This window comes from Molothrus aeneus, chromosome 3 (genome assembly GCF_037042795.1).
Source record: "Molothrus aeneus isolate 106 chromosome 3, BPBGC_Maene_1.0, whole genome shotgun sequence".
Lineage (NCBI taxonomy): Eukaryota > Metazoa > Chordata > Aves > Passeriformes > Icteridae > Molothrus > Molothrus aeneus.
Window position 1 is genome coordinate 92,164,713 of NC_089648.1, and position 27,720 is coordinate 92,192,432.

The window sequence follows — 27,720 nt, forward strand, 5'->3', positions numbered from 1 at the left end:
TTGTCCTTTTAATGAATGACACAGTAACTGCAGTTGTATGGGCAATGGAATCTAGTTGCTTCAATATCTTCTGACTTGTAGCATAAGATTATATCCTGTCATTATATGGTGTTTTATGGCTGGAATACTGACCTAAACTATTAGGTGCCTGAGATGAATTTTGATTTCTGAACTGGAACTTTACTTTTTATCAGTAATTACTTCTTGTGATGAATACTCAGTAAGTCAAAAAACCTACTTGCCATAGTCAAGCATAAGCTGCTCTAGTTCAATAAAATAAGATGAAAATCTTCCTTTTTTGAAAAAAGCTAATTTTAAAACTATATGCTAACTGTAAAGAGAAGAACTGCTGCTTAAAGAATGGTGTAGATGTTGAATGTCTATTCCTTGTTTTGGAATAGATCCTCTTCTTAGTTTTAGTAAAGTCCTTTGAAGTTAACATCTGTGTTTTCTTTTTTCAGTAGGCAAGAAGAATGGAGAACAGCAAAGGGAGAAGAAGAAGTGAGAGTGTATCGATCAGAAGAGAAAAGAAAACATGTAATGAGTCACATTCCAAGAGAAAACAAAATACCTACTTTCCCTAAGGTAAGTGGTTCACCTGTACCTTATCACAGAATGAAGCATAAAATGTAATTCAATAAGTTAGGTCACATAAATTTACATTCTTCTTCTCAGTTTTAAATTTACAGAGCAGGTTATGGGAGTTTCTTTGCCTCCCCAGAATGAGGAAGCCTGTCTGTACTGATGTTTCAATATGTTCTTAATAATAAGCAACATGGATTCCTTTCAGAAGGGGGGAGAAATCCCTGCAAATCTGGCGTTAGGGACGTGATTTGCTGTAGGGAGTCTGTCACTGTTAATCAATACACCCTGCTGCTGTTGTCTACTGTTTGACATACTGTTCTGTGGAAAGGTTGTATTAAAACTCAAGTCACAGTTCTTAAGTTTAACAGATTAAATACATCTCCAAATAGATAATGGGGTATTTTCTGTCCTAGTGCCCTAAAAATCAAAATTTGGGCTATTATGGGCTATATCTAAGTCATGCTTTTTGCTAGAGCTGGGAGTACATTTTCAGAAAAGACGAAAGCAGGATAGATTAAGTAGAAGGAAATAAGTTGTATTAAGAATTAGATTGTCATAAGCAACATGCTTTTTTAAAAATAGGACTTGCAAAAAATTTCAATCTTGCATATTCTTGCTGGTTACAAAAATTGAAAGATATATATTTTATATTTACAGAAAGAATTTTAAGTCTTCTTTGTTTAAAATGAGTTTTATCTATTAATTGAACATGCTTATCTATGCTTTTCTAGCTAAATAGCCAACTATGTTTTTGTAATAAAGGAAGTAAATTTTAGCAATGGTAAAGGAGAACTCATGCTTTGAGTTTCATAGTATGCTTAATATGGAGGAGATTCTTTTCATCCTCAAACCAAAGCTTGTAAAATACAGCTTTCAGGAACACCTGCAAATTGTGGCATTTGTGATTGAAAAGTAAAAATCACGAGATATAAGGTGGAAAAAGAAATAAATTAAATAAAAAGAACAAGTATGCAAAAGACTACAGCTCTTAAATTCATTAGAGTACCATACTTTATGCCTGTGATGGAAGGAACTGAGATTGAAAACAATCTGAAAACATGTAAATTTCAGATGCTTTGTAGTGATTCTGTAATTTTTAATAATGATGAATTAATTTTATATGTAGTAGAGTAAGTTTGAAATGAGTAAGTTTATATTTGATATTAAATTTGAGTATTGTTTTGCTACATTTTTCATACCCAACCAAAGTAAATATTTCAAAAGAAGTGATGTGAACAGTCCCCTACCCACAGTTCCCTAATAAGTTTAAATTTCTTTATTAAATTTATTTCTTACTTTTTCCTTCAATTTCTTTCTTGTATTAAAATTTCAATGCATTGCTATCTTAAAAAATGGTCCTGATGCACTCTTTTCAGTTTTGCAGGCACCAACATTGTGTGTTTTCCCAAGATACACTGAAAGAAATTTGTTCACTTTTGTCTCCAAACTTTATGCCACATGACAGAACTCATTAGTGAAATACCAGGACATCAGAAGTCTTTAACTCTTTATTTTTCTTTTGGGAATAATAAAAATGGGCCTCACAAATTCACATTTAACAAAGTATTTTCCTGTCTTGGGGGAATGTATTTTGATGCTGAATTATACACTTTCTTTTAGTTTAGTTAAACATTTACACTGCTCAAGGGTTTCTATTTTTTTTTCCTTGTCTTTTGCTGCAGCCTAGTCAAAAGATCCTTCCTGATAATGTGAATTCATACCAAATTACCATTAAATTTCTAATTGGGTTACAGTTTTCTTCTAAAATATCACTAGGACATAAAAGTTTAATAGAATTGGCTAGCTGGTCCAGCACTGTGGTTTTAGCAATTATTTTTATGATATCTTTGCAACAAAGAAACTTAAAGCAAATGTTTTTTTAAAATCCTGTTTAAAAAAAAATTTTTATGGTAAAAATTTTGATAATGGTAGCACTGGATCTTTTGGGCCTCCTATTTTTATTCCAGATATTTATGTCCTTGAAATCCTTCAGAGCAACTGCTACTTAGGAATAACTTTCTTCAGTTTCATATATTTACACATGGAGGGTTCTGTGAACTGGATTCTGGATTCTCAGAATGTGAGGGAGATAACTTGGTAAATCCTTCAGTCACTTTCTACCTTCGTTCTGAGAAAATGATGAAAAACCGCGGGCAATTGTGGTCCTTTCATATGAGTATGTCAGGAAGTTTTCTACATAAACATTACTGATATACTTAGTAATAGTTTCAGAACACTTAAAGCCTTCATAAACCTTACTGAATACTTTTTTTATAACACCTTGGAACAAAAAAGTGGTATTCTTCCATAGCTGATTCTTCATTGAATGCATCTCTTTTTGGAGGACTTAGACTGCTGAGAAGTACACTAATTCAGATCTCTTGAGTAAAATCTCAGAGGGATTCAGAAATAAGTAGATATCCCATGGGCTTTAAATAAGCACGTTTCAAGAAGAAAAAGGTGTTTGATCTTGAGTGATTGAGTCTCACAATTCAATTAACTGCTTTTTATGATTTTTATGATTTTTGTTGTTGCCTATAGTTAACATGAGCAATACTTCTGCTCAGGAATGTCTAAGCAACAAGAATAGTGAATTTGAATTGTCATCTTCTGTAGTGTTCACAATAAATTCAAATAAACACCTGGGAAGAGAAACAGGATTGACTGCAATCCCAAAACTGTTGTGCAATATTTTTAGGGTTGTTTTAAGTAGAAATTAATAACTTCATTATGGTTGTTCTTCTGTTGCTGTTCTTATACAGTGGCAGTGTGACTTGAAATACAAACTGTGTTATCTTGAAGATTGAACTGGAAAGCACAGTGCAAATATTTTCTTTCCTTGAGAATATCCAGTAGGTTTTGATACTGATTCCTTGTAAGTTATACTACAGTATTGTTGCCAGACTATTCCTTTTAGCATACGGAATTCTTACAGGTTTTATGAGAGAATTTATGAGCTAAAGGAGATGGGGAACACGTCCAGCAAAATACAGGGCATGACATTTTCTTCCAGTAATCTCTAGACCTAAGAACTACAGCATCAAGAATTCTAGAAAATGTCTCACTCTATAGAACTGTCAGGTTCTCTGGGAGCAGAGTAAAACAAGGCTTGTATTTAAAACATTGTCTTCATAGGTAAATTCAGTTGTAATTCAAACCAGTAGGAAATACTGGTTTTTAGATCAACTTCTGAAATTTCTCAGGTGTATTCATACAATAATGATAATGGAGAAATAATATTTTCTTGTTTCCTTCTTCCCTTCTAACCGAAAAAAAGTTGAAAATACAGAAGTAAAATGAAAAGATGGGCAGGAATGGATGTTATTAACATTTTGGATTGCAAGCTGAAGTGTAGGTCAATAAGGAAGAACACAGAGCAGCTGTACTTACATTTTGAGGAGATTCCAAAGTCCTATTGCTAATTTTTAATTCAGGGTCATTGTAGGGTGTGTTAAAAGTAGTACAAAATTATAGCTCAGTCTTTCTTCTTTAACAATATCTGCAATTTAAATGGAAGTCACAGAAGTGTTCTGCCATTGAAAGCCCATGTTTCTTTGACACAGGTCATACAGAAAAGTGTTTGTATGTGATTGCTTAAGGGACTAATGGAGTTGTGGGGGAGAAACTAAAAACTTGGGGTATTTTAACCTGAATAGTTTTTAGTAAATAGTATTTAGTATAACTGACCTGTAGGCTGAATGGCAAAGTTGGTTTGACTTTCAAAGTCATTGGTGAGGATTAGAGTTTTTTCTATTATTAAACAAAAACATGGAAAAAAAGCAAACAGCAGAAACTTGAACCCCCAATACATTAATGAAAGAGGATAGAATGGATTTTTTACATCTTCAAAATGGAACTGTATTCCAAATTACTTGTTTTCAGGAGCAGATGAGAACTGAGATAAATAACATGCTTAGGTAAATATTCCCAGTCCAAGTACTTAAGAGGATTAGTCTGTTAAACTACTGGATTAGAACATTTTAATAAATATTTAAGAGTGTGAAATTTCTGTACACTAGAGGGTTGATATGATGTGTGTCCTAGTAAAATGTGACAAAAATGGAAATATTCCTCATTATCATTAAGTGGAAATGTGATGCCAGTTAACATGGGAAATTGTTATGGATGGACAAAAGTAGGCATAAGCCTCTGTTATGATGGGTGCAAATGACTGTATTGTAAACTAACAGAACCCAGGGAGGAGCAACATGTACTTTGTTCTGCTGAAAGTGGCTTATTTTTGTTCCACAGAAATAAGTTTTTCTACTTACATGTTATTTAAACAATACTTCAAATTAAATCAGCAAGATGTTAAGAGGAAAATAATCTAAAGCTCCAGAACCTAGCACTTAGTGCTTAGTGTCTGTTATCTCACTGCTTTTGGAACAGTTCTTACTATTTTTTTACATACATGTGATGTGGTAAGAGTAAATACTAAGTAATTACAGACACTGATTCAGACTTGAAGAGAGTGTGGAAGGGTGCTCTTTAGCCAAAGAGAAAATGCCAGGGCAAGAGACCTATTTAATGTTGGGGTTCTGATACTGGGCATATGCTTGTGCCTTGCCCCTGTTAAACTTCCTAGCAGAAGTTAATTCCTGTTGGCTTAAGGAAGGAAGGATCATTTTCACATAAAAAATAGATTCTGCTGGTTAAGAAATACCATGAAATTGCTACAGCCAAAGCTTTCCAAAATTGCTTCAGCCCTGTATGAGACTGCAGCAAAGCTGTGCTTCCCAGTGCTGTCAGAGTCATAAGGACCATAGCATGCAGTGTGGTCTGAATTGTCAGGACATCTCTGGGTTTCCACTGTATCTCTCACAAATGATGTTACCAAGACCCCCAGCAGTGTCCAGTATCCCTCTCAAATACAGGAAATGCCATAATTTTTATTTCACAGAAAAACTTCTGTCAGGAGCTGTAATTTCTGTTGTATCAATAGATATGCTCTGATACTGACTGGAAGCCTTGGACAAGGTACATGGTACTTGTCAGCATATATTACTGCTCATCAAAGTGTTTAGAGAGCAAGTGATGATTGAACTTCAAATCATAGGTTATCTTGGCTTTATTTCCCAGCCTACTGTTAGAGTTAGGAGTACAATTTCAAGCTCTTTCTTTAGGTTATATATTGAGGGAGAGGAGGCATCAGCTGTGTTTCCTCAGTTTTAGTTGAACACGCTGGTGATAATTACATTTTGTCAGAAAAAAACCTGTTGTACTTTATAGTCAAACTTCCACATTCAACTCCACCCCTCCCCAAATAAATAAAGTTCTGCCTTTACAGCTTCTCTTCAAATTTTGAAAAGTAGAGATGAATAACAATGATGTTAAAATGTATTTTTTTGGCAAGATGAGACAATTGTATACATTATGACCACTTTTCTCATCCCTGCTTGAGCAGTGGGTTTAGACAAGGTGACATTTAGAGGTCCTTTTCCAACTTCATTCTATCATTCTGTTACTCACGGATAAGTACTTGTGGTTTTGTTTTCCTGTTGTTTTTTTTTTTCTGTTCTTGTTTTGACATTGTATCTTTCCTAAAGCATCACTATGACCCAGTACTTATACAGGGGTATTGCTTTTTTCCATGTGGGAATGATTGGGGTGGAGGGGCTGGGGACTTGTTTTTTCCCTCAAGCTTTGAACTGCCAAAAGAAAAGAACTCTTTTCAAAACCAAAGAGTAATGCAAAGTGCTTCAGTTTTCCAAGCATCTGTAGTTCTATTTGAGTAGGGAAAAGCTGTATTTATGATAACTGTTTGAGAAACCTCACCTCTGAAGAAAAACAGGGAGGTAAGGATTTTAGGACTTTTGTTTCTAGAGAGAAGACATGAACATCACCGTCAAGCTGTAACGTAGCTTCTGCAAAATATGTCCCCCTTATCGTTATGGATACTTGACTAATTTGTTTCACTGGGGTTATGGGATTCCATTCTGTTGTCCCTGCTATGTCCCTACTATGTTTTATGGTGAAAAAGGCACAGTGCAGTAGCAGAAACAAGTTACTATAGTGCTGGCTTTTGTGACCTCTTTGCTTCAGTAATGAATCTTGAGAGCTTGATGAGAAGTGAGCAGCCCCAGAAGGCTGAAGGACAGAAGGCTGTGGGATGGGCTCAGCCACTGAGCTCAGGGCTGCCTTGGAGCTGTTCTGGGTCAGGTCAGAGCAGCTTGAGGAGATCCCTTGTGCACTGCCAGTTTGAATCCAGAAGGAGGAATGAGTGCCCCAGGTCTCAAAAGTCTTAGGCAATGTTAAAATGCTGATAGCTGAGCAGTCCCGTTAGAAGTGTCTCTGGTAACTGTGCTGTCAGTGATAACTTCCCCAACTAGACAGAAGGACAGAACAACAGAAGCACAGTACTCACTGAAAAGAGCATGGAGCAGTTTGTGTTGGTCCTCTGTGCTTTGATGAAAACTGGAACACAACTTTACAGAGTGGTGTGCTGGCTTGCTTTACTGAACTGTTGCAGTCATGCCTGCAGAAGGTGTATATCTTCTAACAGGGAGCATGGGAGAAAAATTAGTTATTAGACTTCTGCATTTTATTGATCACTGTTGTGGCTCAGGAAAACGAAATCTTATAGCCAAATTTTAGTACAGCTTTTACTGTAAAAAGTGGGAGTTATTTTCCTCAAGAAGAAAATTTAACCTAATGAACCAGCTTATATCATACATGATAGAAAAGGTATTTTCTTTCCTACAAAAGAAAAAAAATCAAGAAGAATAGGTACAAGCAGTCTGCTCTACTAGAAGGCTGTCAAAATATTAGTGCCTTTCTTTGTTTTGTTCCAGTTCTGCTTTCTTCATCTCTGGGACTGTTTTTTTTTAAACTATTATCAGCACCTAATAGATATACGAGGTTTTCGTTGTGGCAGGAGGATAATACTGGAACAGAAGGAAGTGTGCCTCTTTTTGTGGCACTTAGTAATGAGCCCAGAAATTATTTTCTTGGATCTGAGCTAAGATGAAGTTTGACTATACATGCCAAAAAAAAAAAAATTAGCACAAAACTCTTGAAATTGAGATCATGACTCTTGAGTTTTTTACGCAGTGACTGGGGACTAAGACAAGATTGTAGACTTGATGAAGAGAGCAAGTGTTTGCATTATATATATTCTACAGGAGGAACAAAATCTCTTAATGCTGGAACATGAAGTGTTTCTTTATTTCATTCTTTTAAGCTTCGTATTCTTTCAAACTCACTTATTCATTTGAATTTTTCAATGCATCATCAGACTATTTAAAGGTCTGTATTTTCTAACAGTCATCTCTATGCTAAGGATGTATTACTGTATGGGTTTCTTTTCTAACACATCTGACCCCTTGGCTGCAAAATAGCACTTTGGACTTCTGTTAAGGAGTTTGCTTTCCTTAGCCATTTTTAGTGTAATTCTAAGCTTTTACAAACCCTTAGCAGCCTATCTGTAGTTATGTTTTAGTCCTTATTAACTGACATGTACTTTCAGAGAATGAATACTTTTAATAATTGCAGATTTAAAAATTGTGTTTGTGTATGGGAAGAAATTTAATTATTTCCAGAATACACAGACTGTTTGGTGCTTATATTCATTCAACTATGCCTGTGGAGTGTTTTCTTCAGCAGCTCTTTGTTTTGGACTTGTAACTTTTTGCCAGTCCAAAAATTGCTTCCTGGAATAGTATTATTAAAGAAAATGCTATGTATTAATAAAACGTATGCTCAAATATTATGTATTTTGACTTTTATATCTTCACAGAACCATTCTCATGATAATTTACTGGACGCTAGTGACTCAAAGAAACAAGCAGCCAATCAGCACAACTACCGTACGAGATATGCAGCAGAAGAAACTGCAAGGCCTGCTGAAGAGTTGGAAAATGGACACAGTTCTTCAGATGTAAGAGCCTTATTCTTAAGGCAGTCTTACACATTCCATTTCTATGCATAAAGCTCCTGCTTCAGCGAATGAAACCTTGTTTTTAGTGGAAACTCAAGTTACATTTTTAATTGGGTGTTTCCTTTCACCTCTTTAAAAAATTATGTTGTATTAGGTTTTCATATGCTGTTGTATATGTAAGTCAATTAAAAAGTAATTGACAAAGGAGAAAAATGCTCATTTGTAAGGGTATTTTCTAAAGTATATGCAATTTGTAAGCCTAGTCAGTACTGCCCACGTGGCCTAGCAATATGGTCACCAACTTTAGGTGACCCTGTTTGAACAGGGAGGTTGGATAATATGACCTCCAGAAGTCCCTTCCAGCCTCAATTATTCTGTGCTTCTGTAGCTATGGCAGAGAATGAGTGAGGAGTACATAATGTTCATATTGGATATGAACATATTTTTGTTTGATATTAAAAAGATGCAGAAATACGATGTTAAAAATAATTTTCAATAAGGTAAACTAATCTTTTCAAATGGTGATGAAAAATGTTGCTCTACACTGCATCTGGCCAGGCACAGGTATCTTCGTGCTTCTTTATAAACTCCACTAAATTAAAGGAACCTCTTGCAAACTAAAATTCCTTTTTAACATAAAGCTTCTAGAATACCAGATGTTTATAACGCATATAAAGCCTAGAAGAGTTTTCATTGTATTGTCATATATTATAACTTAAACTCTAAGGAAAATCCTTTCTTTTTCTCTGCTTCCCGACTCTTCCCCTTCCCAATGCCCTCTGCTCTCCTTATTAGGAAGGGGAAGTAGTTGTTGCCAGTGGTGGAACGTCAGAGGATGATGAAAGAGCATGGCACAGTGATGGCAGTTCTAGGTAAGTGACAGTATATATAACATACAGAGAAAATTCTTGCTAAGAAATCTTTAATATTTTTTGCTGTAAACAGTTAATGAATAACAACTAATACTTGTGCAGATTTAGAAGAAAAAGTGAAGAAGAACATGAAAGTTTCAGGATTTAATTTTCAGTCATATTGCTAACTAAAATTTAGGGAAGGTTTTTCCTTGTTTGCTAGAAGCAGAATTGTTTTGCAGGAAGGTATTTCTTATCAGGCACACAAACAGTTCAGGCTGGTAGTAGCAGTTTCCTATGGTGCTCAGTCTGAGCTGTGCTCCTTGGTTTGAAATTAAAGAGCAAATAGAGCATCCTTTATTTTTTCGTTCAAAGCTATTCAAAACCAGAAGTCTTGAAAACAATATCCAAACTTCAGTGTTTATCATCTTGAATTGATGAAGTAAATAACAGTGTTTACTTTGAGGGATGCTATAAGTTAAGTTTCTTGCAAGACCAAATGATGTCAGGGCTTTTGGTTTATTATCATTTAAATTGTAGATAGAATATAGGGTTTTAATCATCAAGGTTTTAACTATCCAAACATTGTAGTTAGCTAGGCTGTTAACTGTAATCTTTTATTGGGTTATATTATGTAATCCAATGCACTTTTTAACTTTAGGGTTTAATTTCTTTTTTCTTTGTTATATCATATATAGTGACTATTCTAGTGATTATTCTGACTGGACGGCAGATGCAGGAATCAATTTGCAACCACCAAAGAAAATTCCGAAAATTAAAACAAAGAAAGCAGAAAGTAGTTCAGAGGATGAAGAAGGACCTGAAAAACAAAGGAAGCAAATTAAAAAGGAAAGGAAAAAGGGTATTGAGGAGAAGGATGGACCATCAACATCACCAAAGAAGAGGAAACCCAAAGAGAGAAAACAAAAGGTTAGATGTTTGTGTATTACATGTTGCTCATTCCAGCTGACTTAGAAATAATTGGATGAATGATTCAGTTACATATACAACCTAATATTGTCTAATTTTAAAACACATAGTGACTTTTTACTCTTTAGAGATGGTAATTAAAGACCTCTTGCAAGACAGATGATTATAATGATATGCTTTCTGAATATGATACATTTGATATAAGGAGCACTTCTAATGTCCTTATCGCTATCCTTGCTCACACCAGAAACTTTCTTTCTGTGGAAGTAGAGAAATTAAACTTCCAATACAATTGAGTATTGTTATAAAATGCCAGTATTTTTTACAGCTGTGCTGACTTGTCTTCTTATATAATTGCAATTTTTTTTAGATCTGCATAATCATATAATTTTTTTCTGTCAATTATATGATACATGATATTTGCATTATGCTTGTCAGTATTGACTCCATCAAGGGAAATATGACTTGATCAGGACTTTGTTGTTGTCTGTATTTTGTTTGCTTTCTAATATAACGTAATTACAATTTATATCAGTATATAGAAATTTCCAATGATTTAGTTATTTTCAGCGTGGTTTTTGAGAGGTTGCTTTGTTTTTAATTGTTAGATCTGAAAACTTCATTTTTCCTTCTTTCTTTACAGAGACCAGAAGTGATCCATCTGGTAGATGTTAGTTATTATTGTAAGCTTAAAGCTTCTATTTTTGCAGTACCCAAGGAAGCTAACTGTATCATCTAAACTAAGTACCTGTATTTTGTTTATTTATTAGGTTAGGAGTCCTCAGCATTCTTTAAGATAATTATTTCAGTGTTTTAGCCCTCATTAGAAGGTAGACTAACAAAACAGCTGTTCGAACACAGAGGTTGGCACAGTGTCAGATTAGCTGTGAATCTCTGGTATGGCATAAAGGATGTCAGGTGGTAATCTTTATTCTTTGTTTTGGCTACTTTTTCTGTATTGTACACAATCATTAGTTGCACTGTCAATACTAATAGTATATTGCTATTCATACGATCTGAAACAAAAAGAAGGTATCAGATGGAATAAGAAAGCAGATGAGAAAAATAGATGCTGGGGGACTTTTTAAATGATTGAAACTTCTAGTTTAGCTTCTTATTATAAAAAACTGGTTGACAGCCTAGTATTTCCACTTAGATTAAAACTAACCAGAGTGTTTTGGGAATCTTGCATCCATTTTAGTCCCAGTTATTGAGATATGGGACATCTTTGATTAAAAAAGTACCAGGGCTAGATATTTCAGACTTTGAAAGCTGACCTGCTTATTTCTTGAGTCAGAAAATATGAGGCTGGAAGTATTGCAGAAAATCATCTCTCTTTCCTCTATCCCTTGGTAGCATTAATTATACCTGTCATTCCTGACAGATGTTAATCTTTGAAGTTTCTTGTGGTGGACATTTGACCTCCTTACTGAGCAGAGAGCTCACAGGCCTTTCTGGTAGAAAGTTCTTCCTCATTCTGATCTTGATTCTAAATTAGGTCTTTCAATTGAGGAAAGAAGTTCTGACTGTCTTTGTAGCCACACACAGAATCTTAAAAATTAAAAAAGGAGTAGAGAAAATTGACATTCATCTCTATTAATGCATGGGTTTAATGATTTTGAATGGTGCTTACATTTCTAATCCCCCTCTACCAAAAATCAATCTAAAAAATGATACAGCAGTATCAGAAGAAAGACAAGGAAGAAAGACAAGGAAGGATCACCCAGGAAGATCAAAAGTGCTGAACATTTTTTTTTCTTTAGATCAGACACAGAGGCTGACTCTTAGAAGAGAGAGAGTTTGGAAGAGATACGTTGAAAAAGCTTGTATAAAACTATAATGGTTTAGAAAGGAATAAATACACAATGATTTCCTTCCTTGTTTTGTTATAGTGAGATGTTGCATCTGATGACACAGAAAGCTCAAAACCCCAAACCCACTTGAGTGTGTAGTCAGGTAGTGGAACTAATTACTAAAGGATTTAGTAGAGTTTCAGAAATTATTTAATAAAATCACTGGGAATAGTCCCTTCCTGATGAGTAACTAAATTCAGACTTCAGTTCCAGAATGTTTTCAACTGATGATTAATGTGTAAAGTTATAATAAAGGAAGGTTCTACCTTCCCATAATTCACCAGTTAGCTAGACATTTTGCTCTGATGTAGTGTATCAGTTTTTTGCAAGACAGACCTACTTGAACCTCAGAATTCACAAAGTGCTTCTATGTTATTGACTCATTACAGTAGAGATGTTCTATTTTTTTTTTTTGTGGGCTTTTGTTTTTTACAATATGTATGCTTTTTCCTGTGATACTCACTGGTGCAATCATCACAGTGCCCTTTGTCATGTGAAACCACATTTGAATTGATATAATGGAATTACACGTGGCATATCCTACTTGCAGTCTGGAGATGCAGTCCTCCAGCAGTGGCTGTATGAAGTGGATTTCTGTACAGACATCCAGGGTTGCTTTCTGTACACACTCACAAGATCCTGTTAGGAATTTCAAAGCAGCCTTGCCTGAATGGCTGTACAAACCCCTGCTTTATCTGACTTATTGGGTACAGAAAGCAGTGTGCACCTAGGATGAGCAACTCCCTTGAGTGTCATTGCTTACAAGTATGTGATGTAGAAATGCATTCTGAAAATGTAGTTCCATAGCACTTTATAGTAAATATAGTAAATGTGGATGTGCCCAATCCAGGTAATTTTCACATGATTTACCTCATAAATCTTCCTCCTTGTTTTGTGCAAGGTTCCTTAATTGGAGGCAGCTGTATAATTTTAGTGCCTTTTTGGCCAACGCAACCATGTGAATTTGGTTCAAGAGAATGACATGTTTCCATTGTATCCTTTTGGGCATGAGACATAATTACTGGACTGTTACTAATTTCAGTTTTTGTTAAAGTTCACCCCCACACACCCCCCAAAAAATCTCAAAAGGCAGTTAAGATTAATCCTCACAGTAACAATAATTTTGTACAAATCCTCTATGTTTTTTTCAGAGGCTGGCTGTAGGAGTTCTGGCAGAAAATGGTTTGACACTGGAAGAATGGCTGCCTTCAGCATGGATTACAGACACTGTTCCTCGGCGGTGCCCATTTGTCCCACAGATGGGAGATGAGGTATTGTAGTTTTTGCCTCTGTGTCCTTGCTTCTTTCAGTTTGTTTTTGCCTTTTGTATTTTCATCTGTGCATTTTTCCCCCAGAGACTTTTTAATCAAAATATTTTGGATTTTCTTAAAAACATTCTTTGATCTGGCTAAAATTGCTTTTGCTTCTTTGTACTTCGAAAATATTCTGCATAGTGTTACTTTATATTATTATTCCCTGCTGTTGCAATAGTGTTCCTTCTTGTATGCTATTCAGTGTGTGGATTTCCTTATGACACCTGTAGAAAAGCTGTGCGAGGTGCTCTATGTTGTGAAAGTATTCCTTAATTGTAGAGCATTTAGGATCCTGAAAAACAGGTAAGAAATCAGATATGAAATTAAGTCTGGAAAACATACTTCAGTTTGGGACTTGGAAAAAAAACCCCAGGAATCAAGCCTCCTGGGGAAGGTTGTGGGGTTTTTTGCTTGGTTTGATTGTTTTGATGTCATTTAAAAAAAAAATCATTTATTTTGAAGAAAAATACTGATATTGTCCTTATCATTTGTGTTCCTGATATAAAAAACTTCTGCTCATCTCTTACAATGGAAAACCACGAAAAAAGTTTTGTATATATGTATTTTATACAAACCAGACTGTAAATACTTTGTAAACATGACCCAGATGTCTCAAAATGCAGTAGCAAAAGTATACCCACCTGTTTCTGTTTTGGAATATGTAGCAGGTGAACATTACAGTGCATTCTCTGAATAAGTAGTATTAGGTAGAATGCAATCTTGAAAGCCAGAGTCTGTACATGTTTCTTAAAACCCCCTCAGGTTAAAATAAGAGGAAATAGCTGGCTTATGCTGTAATGGGCAGTGTACGTTGTCTATTTGGGGAGCAGCATGTTTTCTGAGTTACTAAACAGAGTTGTTGTATAGCTCACACTTTTAGAATGCTGTTGGAGAATTATTTGACATGGTGGCCAAATTGATTAACTTTGTTCCCAAGCTGAAGCTTTTTGTGGGCACAATCTCAGAGACAGAATCAGGAGCAGAGGTTGCGTGTGCAAGCAGTTTTGTTTTTACTGGATCACTTTACTGATCAGTTCATAGCACAGTTATGCAAAAATTACATCAGCAAAGTCTAGTGAGGGAGGGAAGGAGCATTTCAAGTTGAGAGTTGCAGCTAGAGAGAATGCTTATGGATTGATACCCTCCAGGAAGCATGTTTTGGAGACTCTGCTGTTCAAAAGATCAAGTCCAAATAAATATATTTGGTGCCTGATACCATCTGGATACAGTGAAGCAGCCAAGGATTTATCAGTACCATATTGCTCAGGAGACTTTAACATCATATTGGTTTAGTAAGATAAACAGTTGTGTTTGACTTGGCACCTGCTGAATACCACGTACAGTGTGTACTAGGAATATCTAAGTAGGGTACATCCTTTTGCTGAAAATGCTTTATGTGGGAAAACAGGAGGTTTTGTGTCCTGTGCCTAGAAAGTAGGAATAATTGCACCAATTGAGAGTAGGTTTGTAATCCAGCTGCTCTGTCTGAAATTCCTCTCTGATACTTGCCTTCCCCGGATTTGCTTAATATGTGAAAAGAAAGTATTCATCTAGAAAGTTACTTTTGACATTCACAGAAATAAAGGGTTGGTTTAATTAGAGGAATATTATGAGAAGAGATATTGTGTGGCCTTCCAACACTTTGTTGGATGGTAGGTATGTTTTATAAGATTTGGGGGGGGGGGGGGATATTTAAAATTTGTTCTCAAGCTGTACAAACAAGTAAGAAAAAACCACTAGTGCTATATTTAGTTACACTTAGGGTATAAGAATAGCACATACCATTCCATTTCCCTTTCTGAATAGTGCTGTTTACAGATCTCTGCCCTGTGACTTGAGGAACAGTGGAAACACACCAGAGAGATGGGCTTGCAACTTCACTGTCTGAATACCCAAATACCAGGCATGTTTGTTGGAGTGTTCTGCCCTTAACACAATAAAAACCAGTTTTGCCTAGGTACTACAACAAACATGCAGAAGCAGGAATTCACGAAACATAAAAATATTATTTCCTGGGAAAAATATGAATTTCTTTTTCGTTTCACAAATATCTTTGCAGTTTGTTCTTCTGCCAGAAGATGCAATGCTTAGAGTCATTTGCAAAATAAAGAATATTTCACTTCTGTAAACATTGGGTTGAATTTATGTACTGGTTTAGCAGAAACACTGAGTGTAGCAGAGATTGTTTGTAGCCTGTGCCCTTTTTTTGTTTTGATTCACTGGAATGTATGGGAAACAATCATCACAATGTTGAGAGTGTAATGTAAATTTGCCTTCAGATGTGTCTCAGTAGCCTCTGTTCCTTTTCCTGACAGATAGATTCTGACAGTGCCTAGGAGATTCTCACTGCTTTCATGCCTTTTGTAGCTGCTGTATGTTTTGTCCCTATGAGGATATTATGCATATTGAATACTCTGAAACCAGGGATTTAAAAAAAAAAGTGATGCTGAGTTCTTCATTTAAAAAAAAAGTGATGCTGAGTTCTTCATTTAAAAAAAGAAAATTGACACGACACTAAGAGTTCAGTACTCGTTAATGTAGAAACCTGGCAAAGACTTCTTTATAATGTTTTATGATACAAGTGTTTTGACAAGTAGGTAGGAATACAAATATTAGTGTCTTTATTTGTGTATTTTAAAACTTAGAGTGATTTCTGCCCTGCTTTTTCTTGTTGTATTGGATCTTTACATTAAAGCTATCTTTCCTTTCTGCAATTAGATGGAAATCCCATGCTGGGACATTTAAAGAGCATCTTTTATTTGGCATAAATTGAACCAAGAATACAGCCACTTATCAGATCTTTGTTCTGACTAGTTTGTGGAGCCTCTGTTTCGCATTTCAAATACATTCCTTGAATACATGTTAATGGGTTTCAGCTTACTAACTCATTACAGTGATGGCTTATTATAAAAGCATTAATCCATGTGGTATGATATATACAACAAGATCAAAGCAGAACTGGGTTAGACTCTGGATGTCTGAACCATGGAAATATATACTAGAAGGATTAAAAAAATTAATAAGCATTGGAAATGTCTATTTTAGTTTTCAGGCATTTGTTAGGCTATTTTTTGAGTGATGTGGAAGCAAACACCAAAATCTTACCAGAACAATAACAGACTTTTCCTTCTAGAATATATTTCTTGTTCGAAAAAGATAGGCTAGATAGTGAGTTTAGTGATACTTGATAGTTAACTTAGGGCTGTCCTGCAGTGATGTCTAACCAGGTAGATTAATTGTTGCTGTCATTTAATTGCTCTATGGTACAATGATAAATGGATGGTTTTGTTAGTGATTTTGTTAGCCTCATTCATGTGTAATATAGGGTATTTTGTCCATACAAAAAATAATGTTCTAAGTGTTTTCTGCTCTTTTTTTTGTAAATGTTTCTATAATTTTATATAATAATTCTTTTTAAGTTTAAGTTTTCCTCCACTTAAATTTTGAGAACCCCTGACTTTGGCAGGAAAACAGACTGAAAAGTTGATGAAATAGAAAGTACACACATTGTATGACAGTGACTTTTTAGCATTTCAGCTCCACAGAGTCTTTGTAGGATAACTGTCACATTTCACTTTTAGGTTTACTATTTCCGACAAGGTCATGAAGCATATGTTGTAATGGCCAAGAAGAACAAAATTTATAATATTAATCCCAAGAAACAACCATGGCATAAAATGGAATTGCGGGTATGACTTTTTTTTCTTTTTTGTTTCTAACTTAATATTAAAAAAAGCAAACAAATTCCCCCAAAACAAACAAACAAACAAACCCAAAAAACCAACAAAAACCACAAACATGCAAACAAACCTAACTGGAAGTAAGTCCCTGATACAAGTAAATCTAGTGCTCTTAATATTGTAAGATAAGGGGGAAAATTTGACTTATAGTCAAATGAAATCAGACCTTGAACTTTACTACTTTTTGTATCACCTTGAGCAGATAAGATGGTTATACTTCATAGCAAAATATGTTTCAAGCATATTGCATTGTGAAATATAGCTCGTTGTGGAAGACTAAATTTCAGATTCTTGATTTTGACATGATCTGGCAGAAATATAGTGCATTCAATATACCCATGTTTTCATGTTTCAGAAAGCTATTTCAATTAACTTCAGTGGTGGTACATAGTATTTTATTTATTCTAGGAGCAAGAGCTGATGAAAATAGTTGGGATTAAGTATGAAGTGGGATTGCCTACTCTCTGCTGTCTTAAACTAGCTTTTCTTGACCCTGATACGGGTAAACTGACTGGAGGAGCCTTCACCATGAAGTAAGGAAAGCAATACTGTATGCAAATTGGGGGTTTTCTTGGATGGGGATGACCAGGGGGTGTTGAGGTTGAAAGTGGAATGATTACATTAATATTGCCTTGTGCTTTTCGAGTGTTGATTTTGAAGTGTTAATTTTATGTGGTTTATGCTTTTGCTGGTTTATTGCTTAATAGTTGTGTGTTCTGTTGTAATTAGGTACCATGATATGCCAGATGTCATAGATTTCCTAGTTTTGAGGCAACAATTTGATGATGCAAAGCATAGGCGATGGAATATAGGTGAGTTGTGGGGAAAGTTGTGTGCTGTGGTTTGGTTTGTTTTCCTAAGTGTCTACCTATTTTCATGATAGCTTTATTAAAAGTAGATTATGGTAAAGAAATCCTAATACTATACTGAAGTCAGAGAGTAAACTCTGCCCATAGTTAGCTGGAGAGTTCTATGTAGTCCTTGACCAAAGTGGCAGCAAGCAAGCTAAATATTGCAGGTGATCTTTAAAAGAAAGTGCAGAGAAAATTTCAGTTGTATATTTGCAGAGAGAATAGTTAGGGATAGGTTTTAGGAATGTGGTGTTTGTTACTAGCTGAAAACTTCTTGTAGCCTATATATTGTTTGTATCTTTTTTTTTTTTTAATTGGAGGCCCTCCTACAACTGCATTGCTACTAGGATTATTTTTTATCAATTTCTGAAATTTCTGCTGAAAACATGGGAATACTTTTTCATAAATTGCAAATTGATGTCTAGATTGTACAAAAAGAATGCTCTTTCCATCTTATACTTTTTGAATTCTTTTCTAAACCCTATGGTTTAGCTTCACTGAAGCGTATATAGTTATAATTTGCTGCCAAGTGATGAGGGAATGACTTGGATTCTTTTTACTTTGCCTGTGCCCAGTTATTTCGGAGTACTGGATATTGGAACAATGCCCATGACTGGTAGGTCCTCCAGTCAGATCTATTTCCAAGTCATCTTTTCCATATGATGACAAAGATCAACTTTCAGCTGTGGAATGAATTAATCTCCTGTCCTTTGATATCCTTAGGTTGTATGCCTCTGCAGTATCCTTAGGTTGGCTACTTTACATGTATAAATTACATGATGCCATAGGAATAAGTTCCATATCATCTCATACTTTACACTATGTTGTCTGAAAAGACAGCTCATCTTCAGTTCTTCAGGGAATTTGGTAAAGACCCTACGCTTGTGATCCAATAAGAAATGTAAACCTTGATTTCCTCTCCAAGATCATTTCAGTTTAAAGCTCTCATAAGTGACAAGGTTGATGAAGATCTACTAATAGGTCACTAAGCTTTGCTGTTTCCTTATGGTTATGGATCTGCGGTCTTGTCCTCCTCTGCCATGCCATGTTTTTGCACAAAATCATTGCAGCAGCAGCAGAATGATTGCCATAGTTTGTTTGTGAACAGCCTAGCCAGGCTTCCTGAGCTGATGCTGTATTTCAAGAAATTTCCAGTCTGGAATAAATCCAAGCTACACAGAAAGTATTGGAAGTACCAGGACCTTTTATCAAGCTTCCAATGCAAATGACTGTATTAATCTTTTTAGAAGGAACAAACAAAATTTGAAATTACAGGTTCTTATTTGCATTCAGATTCTATTTACTGCATATTTTTATCTTACTATAGTTAAACTTCAGGTTTAATACTTGGGCTAAAAGCTATCCCAGTAGCATTCCTGCAGCTTCCTGCTGCGTGTCTTAGGCAGGTGTGCATGCCTGTCTCTTACATAGCAGCCACTGTGAGTTGCACATACATTTTTTGTTATCCTCAAGTGAGCATTATGCAGGGATACTCAGTTCTGGAAAATTGCACTAGAGCCACCTTCTTCTAAAGGATTTTTGACTGCTTTCTGTATAGATGAGGTAGCACATAGGACATGGGGAAAGCAGAGATTCAGGAGATGGTTCTTTCACTCATGTTTTCTGCTTTAGCATTCTGTCTGTAGGAATGCTGTGGCTCTTGAGAACTTAGAAGCAGCTGCCAATATATGCCTCTTTAAGTGGTTTTGATCTGCTTTATGTTCAGCTCAGTGAACTCACTCTTAGTTGTACCTATGGATGTTTCTTTGTAAAACTGATCACTAGGGAAGGCTGTATTGGAAAACTAATTTTATAGCTCTTCAGAAGATAAATTATTCTTTCAAAATAAAACATCAGCCCTTATTTACATTTTTGATCTTGCATTTCACATATTTCTGGTTTACTTGGTTCTATTCAGCACAATTAGGATTATTAATAGAAGCTTTATAATTGTCCTGAATTACTAGTTATCCATTACATTCAAATTTTTTTTAAATGTAGTAAAGAAAGCAGACCATTTTTGAGAATAGATTTACTTCCTATTATTTCAGACAACTTCAGCAAGCATTTGGGCAGAGGGTGGATGTATAGAAATGGAACAAATACTGCAGCAGCTGAGAGTGTGTATATATTCAAATCCCACCTAAAAATGTGTAGTTCTTGGAATCTCAAGCTTAAATTACATTTTTTCTTATATTGAACAGAATACTACACTAAAATTGTTTCTTAATTTTGTGGCATGTGTTATAGAAAATGTTAGCCTTTATGATGGTGTGTAATACATGCATTCTCATGTGTAATTTTTTTTAATAATGCTTCTGACCTTTTTTCTCAGCTGCGTGAATTTTTTGTGGTAGTAAAGCCGTTGCAAGTCACAGTAAATTACTTTGCTAACCTTTTGAGCAAGCTTTAATAAATTTTATTCTATTATCAGTCAGATTGCCTGCATAGTAAAGAGAATGAACCTCTTGAGTTACATTTGCATTGCTGAAAAAGCACTTCAGAAACTAAGGAGGACGAGCTCAGCAGCTTATAAAATATTCCCCATACAGAAGTGTCACAGTGTTCGGTTATTTTAAGGTAGCATGTAGCATTTAATGCAAGTAGATTTGAGCTTTAAAGGAGTCTCAAAGCATTGAAATGTCTTACCTTTTATATGAGTAAAGAATATGTAGGTAGATTTGCAAATCATTATTTTTCTAAAATGCCATATTAACTTTTATTTTGGTTAAAAAACAATCTTCAAAAAGAATGTAATAGTTTTGTTAGTTTTTAACAGAGCATTGACTCATGCTTGCCTGCTGAGGCTGTAAATGTTCAGAAGGATTTCTGTATTCAGGATCAAGCCAGATATATCTACACCTGCTTTTCTGGGAGGGTACATGCCTTATATTGATGAAATTATTTTTTGTTCTTACCTAGGTGATCGTTTCAGGTCAGTGATAGATGATGCTTGGTGGTTTGGAACAATTGAAAGCCAGGAACCTCTTCAGCCTGATTATCCTGATAGCTTATTTCAGTGCTACAATGTCTGGTTAGCAAATTTATCTTCAATCTTTTTTATGTTAATTAGTTCCTTCATTTGAAGTACTGACTGAGAAACTTACTTTCATTAAATTCAGTCATGCATTTCACTGTACCAGTTTATTATAATATTCTGTGGTGTATAAATTAAAGTTTTGTTACAAACATTAAATAATTACATTGTTGAAGCAATATTAGTGGATAATTTAAGTGTGGTTATTTTTAAGCTGGGACAATGGTGATACTGAGAAGATGAGCCCTTGGGACATGGAGCTGATACCAAGTAATGGTATGTTACATTATTAATATAATTTGCTTTGCAAGTGTATTTTAAGAAGAAAAAATATGTTATATGGTTTTACATAAACAATCCTGTTTTTTGGGGGGAGGGGGAAGAAGGCCCACAAAGCAGTTGCATTTAAAGAATATCTTTAAATCAGTTATTAACCTAAAAGAGAATCAAGATAAAAGAAGTGGGAAAAACCAGCAATGCTAGATAAACTGAGTGATGTTGAAAATAGAAATAATACAAAAATTGCTATACATAATGTACCGTTAAACTTAACTCTTTGTACAATTAGGAAGATAACCCATGCTCTAGGTCAGCTTGAGGAAACTGCTGCTTTAAGATATGCCAGCATTTCTGCAGACATTCAGTGCATTGCAGATGCAACCTGTGCCTGTGAGAGAGTTTGGTAATAGCAGCATTTTCCTCTCCCTCTGACCCAGCACATGTAGCAAATACACAGGCTGCATGGTGGGCAGCATAGCATGGGCACTATTCACATGTTCACAGTTTGTTGGTTGGTTGCTTGGGTTTTTCTAATACTTCATAGAACTCTTGTTAAAAAGCAAAGTAGAATCCGCATTTTTTCCTTGTGTTTTCCATGGAACATTTGATAATGTTGTCTCTCGAAAGTAAGCATAAATAATTCTTAATTGTTTTAATTGTATTTGTGTTCATTTCAACTTTTTATTTTGGTTCAATCCTTCTTTTAATGGGTACCTCTTTATCATAAGTAAAAGACAGGTGTTAGAGTGATAACGTGATTAAAATAGATAATTAAAATAGACTGCCCCTGTTTACTTTTTAGTAGAGGTCAATTCCTATTGTCTTAAGAAAGGAAAATTAATTTTCAGATAATACTGATTAAGATAACTAAACCTGAATTTGATTTTTTTGCTATATTCACAAATATCAACTTTTTTTAAAAATTGTTAAGAGGACTGCTTAACATCATACTTTAAAAATCTGCTGTTACAGTATAAATTGTCAAAACTGGTAGGTCCTCAAGGATGCTAAGGCGATAAGACTATTAATTTGCATACCCAGGAGCTGTCATTTTAGCATTTGACCTCAAAACTGTGGCAATGTAGAACCACTACCTGGAGAATGTTTTAGCAGCAATGTCAAAGCTATCTTTAAACTATCTGGAAATCATCCACCATTCCTTACCAAAATAACTTATTACCTAAAATATTGGCTTTTAAACACAGAATAACTCCAAAACCAAAACACAAGTTTTAACTGTGATAAATGAGTGTCTTACTTGGTTCTAAAATGAATTTTACAATTAGTATTTGGAAGAGGATAAATCTTCAGGGAGGACCTCTACACCAAACTGCATTGTAAGGATTTAAATGTAACACAGAATAATATACAGAAAGGATACTGGATATATCCAAAATGTCTTTGAGCAAATCAAGGGCTATGCATTTATAAAAATGATTTCATGGTATCTTGGATTTACAAGTATATGTATTACACAAGATACAAACATTTATGCTTGATTTAATTTTCATATTCCGTTCCAGCTGTGTTTCCAGAAGAACTGGGAACTAGTGTTCCTTTAACTGACGATGAACGTAGAACGCTGCTCTACAAACCTTTGGATGGAGAGTGGGGTTCCAGGGCCCGAGATGAGGAGTGTGACAGAATTATTGCAGGGATAAACCAGCTTATGACTCTAGGTAAATTCTGAATAATATGGGTATGTTTGTAGTTGATGTTTTTCAGACTAAGATCATGAGCACTTCTGAAATTACCAAAATGAATGTGAGAAAATACACAACAAAACTTTCTCATTGAACATTTTGAAGTATTTTTTTTTTATAGTGAGTATTTATGAAACCTTTTTTTTCTGTTTCCCAAGGTAACCGTTGCTTTTTGGTAGATAATTTGACATATGCTAGGGGTTTGGGTTTTATATGTTAAAAGCAAGTTACTTGATTTTTTAACTTTAGCTACCAGAATCTCATGTTGGGGTTAAAATTAAAGCCTTTATGATTAAGTGAATATTAACTACATTATGGACAGATGGGGGAGGAGGAAAAAAGCATAGATTTACTTAGATAATGAATATCTATGTGTGGATTTTCCCTCTGCTAATTCCTGATTTCTTCCCCACATTTCTTTAATTACATAAAATGTTGAGGGCAAAGTAATTTATTTACCTTAGGAAAGCTACTTGCTATTTAGTTGCAGAGCAATTTTTCTTTACAGGCAGCTTCTGAAAAAGTAATTGTTAAAATGTTTAACACATTGCTGCAAAATTTACCTGATCACAGATGAATGTCTGGATGGAGATCCATCAGTAAATACAGGCTGAATTATAAGTCTTCTGTATGTCTTTATGGGGATCAAAAGATGTTCAATCAGCAGTCGTAGGTTTTGGGCTAACCGTGGTCATGCATTAAATATAAAAGTCACAAAAACTTTATTTAGCTGATTTTTGAAGCACTTAATGCAAAGTAAGATTTATGTTTCAAAAAAAGCCAAAAACCTCTCAACTCTTGAAATAATTCTGATTACCTGTATATTCCATATGGTTTCTTTGATGACATACTGCATAAGAAGCCTCCTTTTGCTTCCTAAACAAAGGAGTTATCTAATTTGTCCTAGTGTAGTAGGACAAATTAGAGATTTCTGTTGAAAAACCCTAAAACTCTGAGGAAATGAAATATGAGTTGTTTTTGCTGTGCCATCTAAGAGTAATCATTTTATATATTGCATTATGGCGTATGGTAGAGCACTCAGTTTGGGATTCAGCTACAGCAGGTGTGGTGCATATTGGTACAAAGTAGCAGTTGCTAGAACATTCAAAAAAGTAAACAGCTTTAAGAAGAAGAGAAATCTTTTTAGCAGCAGCATATTTTCTGTTTTTAAAAACTTTTGATACTTTTAAAGATGATTTTATGGTTTTGTATTGCAGTATTTTTTCCTTGAGATACAAGATGTTAGAATGATGTGTCTAAGCCCTCATGATGATTCTAAGTACAGGAGGGAAAAAGCAAGGTTGTTAAGGAGCACAGACTTAAATTGCTCAGCAGTCCTCTAGCACTATATTGGATTGATTTTGGAAGGCTTCCTTGCTTTTAGGTAGGGATAGGAGAGAGTGTTTCTGTTTACTTTAAGCATGGATTTTACCCACATATTACAGAGGCTGAAATAGCACTGTAGTTTTTATGGCAGGAATTTAATGTATTGCTTTGTTTAAAGATGTGAGAGTAGCAATATAAAGTAAAATGAAATGAGCCTGTAAATAATGATATTGAATTGCATGCTTTCATCTGTGTATAATATTTCTACTTTTCAAATACATGTATTTCAAACGTGCACTTGGCTATGCCTTTGGGGAGTGTGGTGCTTCATGCATAACATAATGGGCACCCAGTTACTGCAGCAACGGGATGTACAGCACAACCTCAGCAAGCACTCTAAATAGGATATCAGAAATCATTTGGAATATCTAGTTACTGTTATTTTTGGGAAACTGCTGTGCATTTCAAACATGAAGAAATAGCTTATGTTGCAGGGGGGTGAATCTCAAAACTGCTATGGAACTTTGTGGTATATAACACTAGGGGTTTTGTGGTTTGCTTGTTTTTTTTTCATCTAGATATTGCTTCTGCATTTGTGGCACCAGTGGATCTTCAGGCTTACCCAATGTATTGCACTGTTGTGGCATATCCCACAGACCTCAGTACCATTAAGCAAAGACTGGAAAGCAGATTTTACAGGTTAGACCTAATTCTCAGTTCTGCTGTGATCTACCAGCAGCTTTATTTTTGGTAGCTCTTTGTCTTGTCATACAAACTAGGAGGTGGGCACGGGTGTGTGCTTTTATTTCCTTTCATCTAATATCCTTGATCTACGTTTCTGTTTCCTAAAACTCAACAAAGGATTGAACATCTCCAAAATGTATTTTAGAATGACATGGCATTCAAATTCCTGATTATGTAAATGACTTTTTCCATGTGAGATTCAAATTCCAGGGTTAGTAAAGTAACTTTTAGTCCAAAGGATATAAAGTTTCCACTTAATAGTTTAAGTATTTTCAAAATTTAATATGAGAGACCTTAGAAATATCTCAAGTGGGTTTTTTTTGTCCTTATGTGCTTTAAAAAATATTTTTGTATCACTTGAACAGCTACACAGAATCGGACTTCTTGAATTATTGGTGTTGAACTTCTGAATTGTTCTACAGCAACAAAAAAGTTTATACTTTTTGATACTGTTTTGATATTTTCTTAAACTGTGATTTCAATTGCTGTGGGTTTTTTTCTTTTTTTTTTAGTAAATATCTATATAGGAGTATAGTTCTTTAAATTACTTCAGTTTTCTTGAGGTTTTGTTCTATTTCTATTTTTAAAATCAGTGTCGCTTTAGTTTCTTTTGAATAAATATGGATAGGATTTTGTTTTGGGCCAAATTTCAAAATTCATTTTTAATGCTTTATACCTGCTAAATGAAGATTGAATTCTAAAGTACATTTGCTTTTTCATTTTCAAAATAGCACCTCTGGTTTTTATCATTCTATTGCAGTATTGAATTCAATGTTTATTGTGTCATATGAGGTAATCCAACTTTCTCTTCTATAATGCACTGCTTTGCTGTCAGATAGAGAGAACTTTTTGCTGGATTTGGTTTCTATTGTCAAAAGAGAAAGCAGTTATTTTTGGTAATCAACACACCTTCAATAAATGGGCTTTTTTAGTTTGTAATATTGCTGAGGCCTAGTTAGGTAATAAGCAACCATATTGTTGCACTTTGCAGTGATTTATATATATATTTAGTGGATTGTTCAGATCACTTTTGATTTTTGGTGGTTCTTCATGAGGTTTACCTTAAAACTAACTTTTATGCCATCACTCATTACTATCTTGTTATTTTACCTTTTTTATATAGGGATCTATTTTTTTCAGTTATTCTGCTTTTGTGCATAATTTTCTATAATGTGGCTATTCTATAGTTAGGTTATTAAATCAGGGGAAATCTGATTGTTGTCTGTCAGAAAAAGGTATACTGTAAAAGATTTTTATTACTATTTTGTTAATCCTTAACCGAGTTCACAGGCTATGTAGGATGGGTTATATATATCATAAAGGAAAAATAAAAGCTGAAGTGAATATATGTTCTTTAGGCCATTTGTAGAGATTACCACAGAATATAACATAAGAATGGGAAGCCAGAGGAAGCTGCCTGCTGCTGGTCACTCAGGGCAGCATATCCGATGTGCACATTTTCTGATGTAAGGGAAAACAATGGTGAATGAGAAGAGGGCTGTAAGGTTTTTCCCCCAGTTCATATATATTGCTAGAAGTTGTCCTTATTTCTTTTCCCTTTTCTTTCCTGCCAACTGTTTTGATACAGGCGCCTTTCTTCGTTAATGTGGGAAGTGCGGTACATCGAACACAATACTCGCACATTTAATGAACCTGGAAGTCCTATTGTCAAATCTGCCAAATTTGTCACAGATCTTCTGCTACACTTCATAAAGTGAGTTGCTTAGTAGGTCTGTTGTTATTCCTATCTCTTATCAAGGCAAAAGCCTTTTTAGATCAGAATTTTAAAGTAAGATAGTTCTGCACTTTAAATAAAACTGTTGTCTGCTGTTGGGGCAGAAAAGAATAGAGCTTATGTTGACAAAGAATTCATAAGTTTGCAAAACAAGTTTTGTAATACATTGAAAGGCATAGATTGGCATGGCATTTTATTTTGAGAGACTTTCTCCTAAATGATAAAAACGGGTTTGAGTTCATGGAGTTACAGATCTTCGTGGAGATACAGCTATATTCATTGGTAAGTTAGGAGTTCTAATTTTGAGGTTGAATACTGGCTATGTTAGCATAAATATGAAATCTAGGCTACAATTTATAATAGGTTTGAAAATGATGTTTTATATGTATGCAAAGTAAAAATTAAAGGCTTTGTAGTCAACTGAAGTTGTAGCTGTCTTTCAAACATTCTATTATTATCTATAGACAAACTCAATGACAAATATTTAAGATTTTTCATTCAGTTGACACATCTACAGAGCTGAAGTTTGTAAGAAGTTTCTGTGCCCACAGCCTTGGTTTGCTCGTACACAGTGAGCGCTGCTGTTTCCACCTTGCAGACACAGCAAGATACTTCATTAGTTTAATAAAAATTGTGACATTTTTAGTGGTTTCATTTGTCAGTGTTAAATTGAATCTAGTTCTTCTTTATTTTGTGTGTTCTTAAAAAACATTAGAACTCTGTTTAGTATTTGGAAATCTAGGACTTTGAGTCCATAAATAAATCTTCAAATTCTCTAGTGCCTGTGATTTCTGATATTTGCTGGAGAATGTAAATACTTAACTGCTTTAGACATTAAAAGTTTTAGTGAAGTATATACCATTAGGAACAGATACATATCTAAAGGGCTTTTCTGTT

General features: G+C 34.8%; 1 protein-coding gene across 1 annotated transcript in view; it reads left to right on the plus strand.

The window, feature by feature from the left end:
• The window catches only part of PHIP (pleckstrin homology domain interacting protein), a 108,588-nt gene that overhangs the window by 65,739 nt on the left and 15,129 nt on the right, over nucleotides 1-27,720 (plus strand). The window contains exons 20-32 of the mRNA XM_066547397.1: nucleotides 462-585; nucleotides 8,321-8,461; nucleotides 9,257-9,333; nucleotides 10,011-10,242; nucleotides 13,247-13,366; nucleotides 16,990-17,097; nucleotides 17,557-17,681; nucleotides 17,878-17,960; nucleotides 20,922-21,033; nucleotides 21,251-21,312; nucleotides 22,839-22,994; nucleotides 24,923-25,043; nucleotides 26,677-26,802. Of these exons, the coding sequence (XP_066403494.1) occupies nucleotides 462-585; nucleotides 8,321-8,461; nucleotides 9,257-9,333; nucleotides 10,011-10,242; nucleotides 13,247-13,366; nucleotides 16,990-17,097; nucleotides 17,557-17,681; nucleotides 17,878-17,960; nucleotides 20,922-21,033; nucleotides 21,251-21,312; nucleotides 22,839-22,994; nucleotides 24,923-25,043; nucleotides 26,677-26,802 (1,587 nt within the window). The remainder of the gene's footprint in view (nucleotides 1-461; nucleotides 586-8,320; nucleotides 8,462-9,256; nucleotides 9,334-10,010; nucleotides 10,243-13,246; nucleotides 13,367-16,989; nucleotides 17,098-17,556; nucleotides 17,682-17,877; nucleotides 17,961-20,921; nucleotides 21,034-21,250; nucleotides 21,313-22,838; nucleotides 22,995-24,922; nucleotides 25,044-26,676; nucleotides 26,803-27,720) is intronic.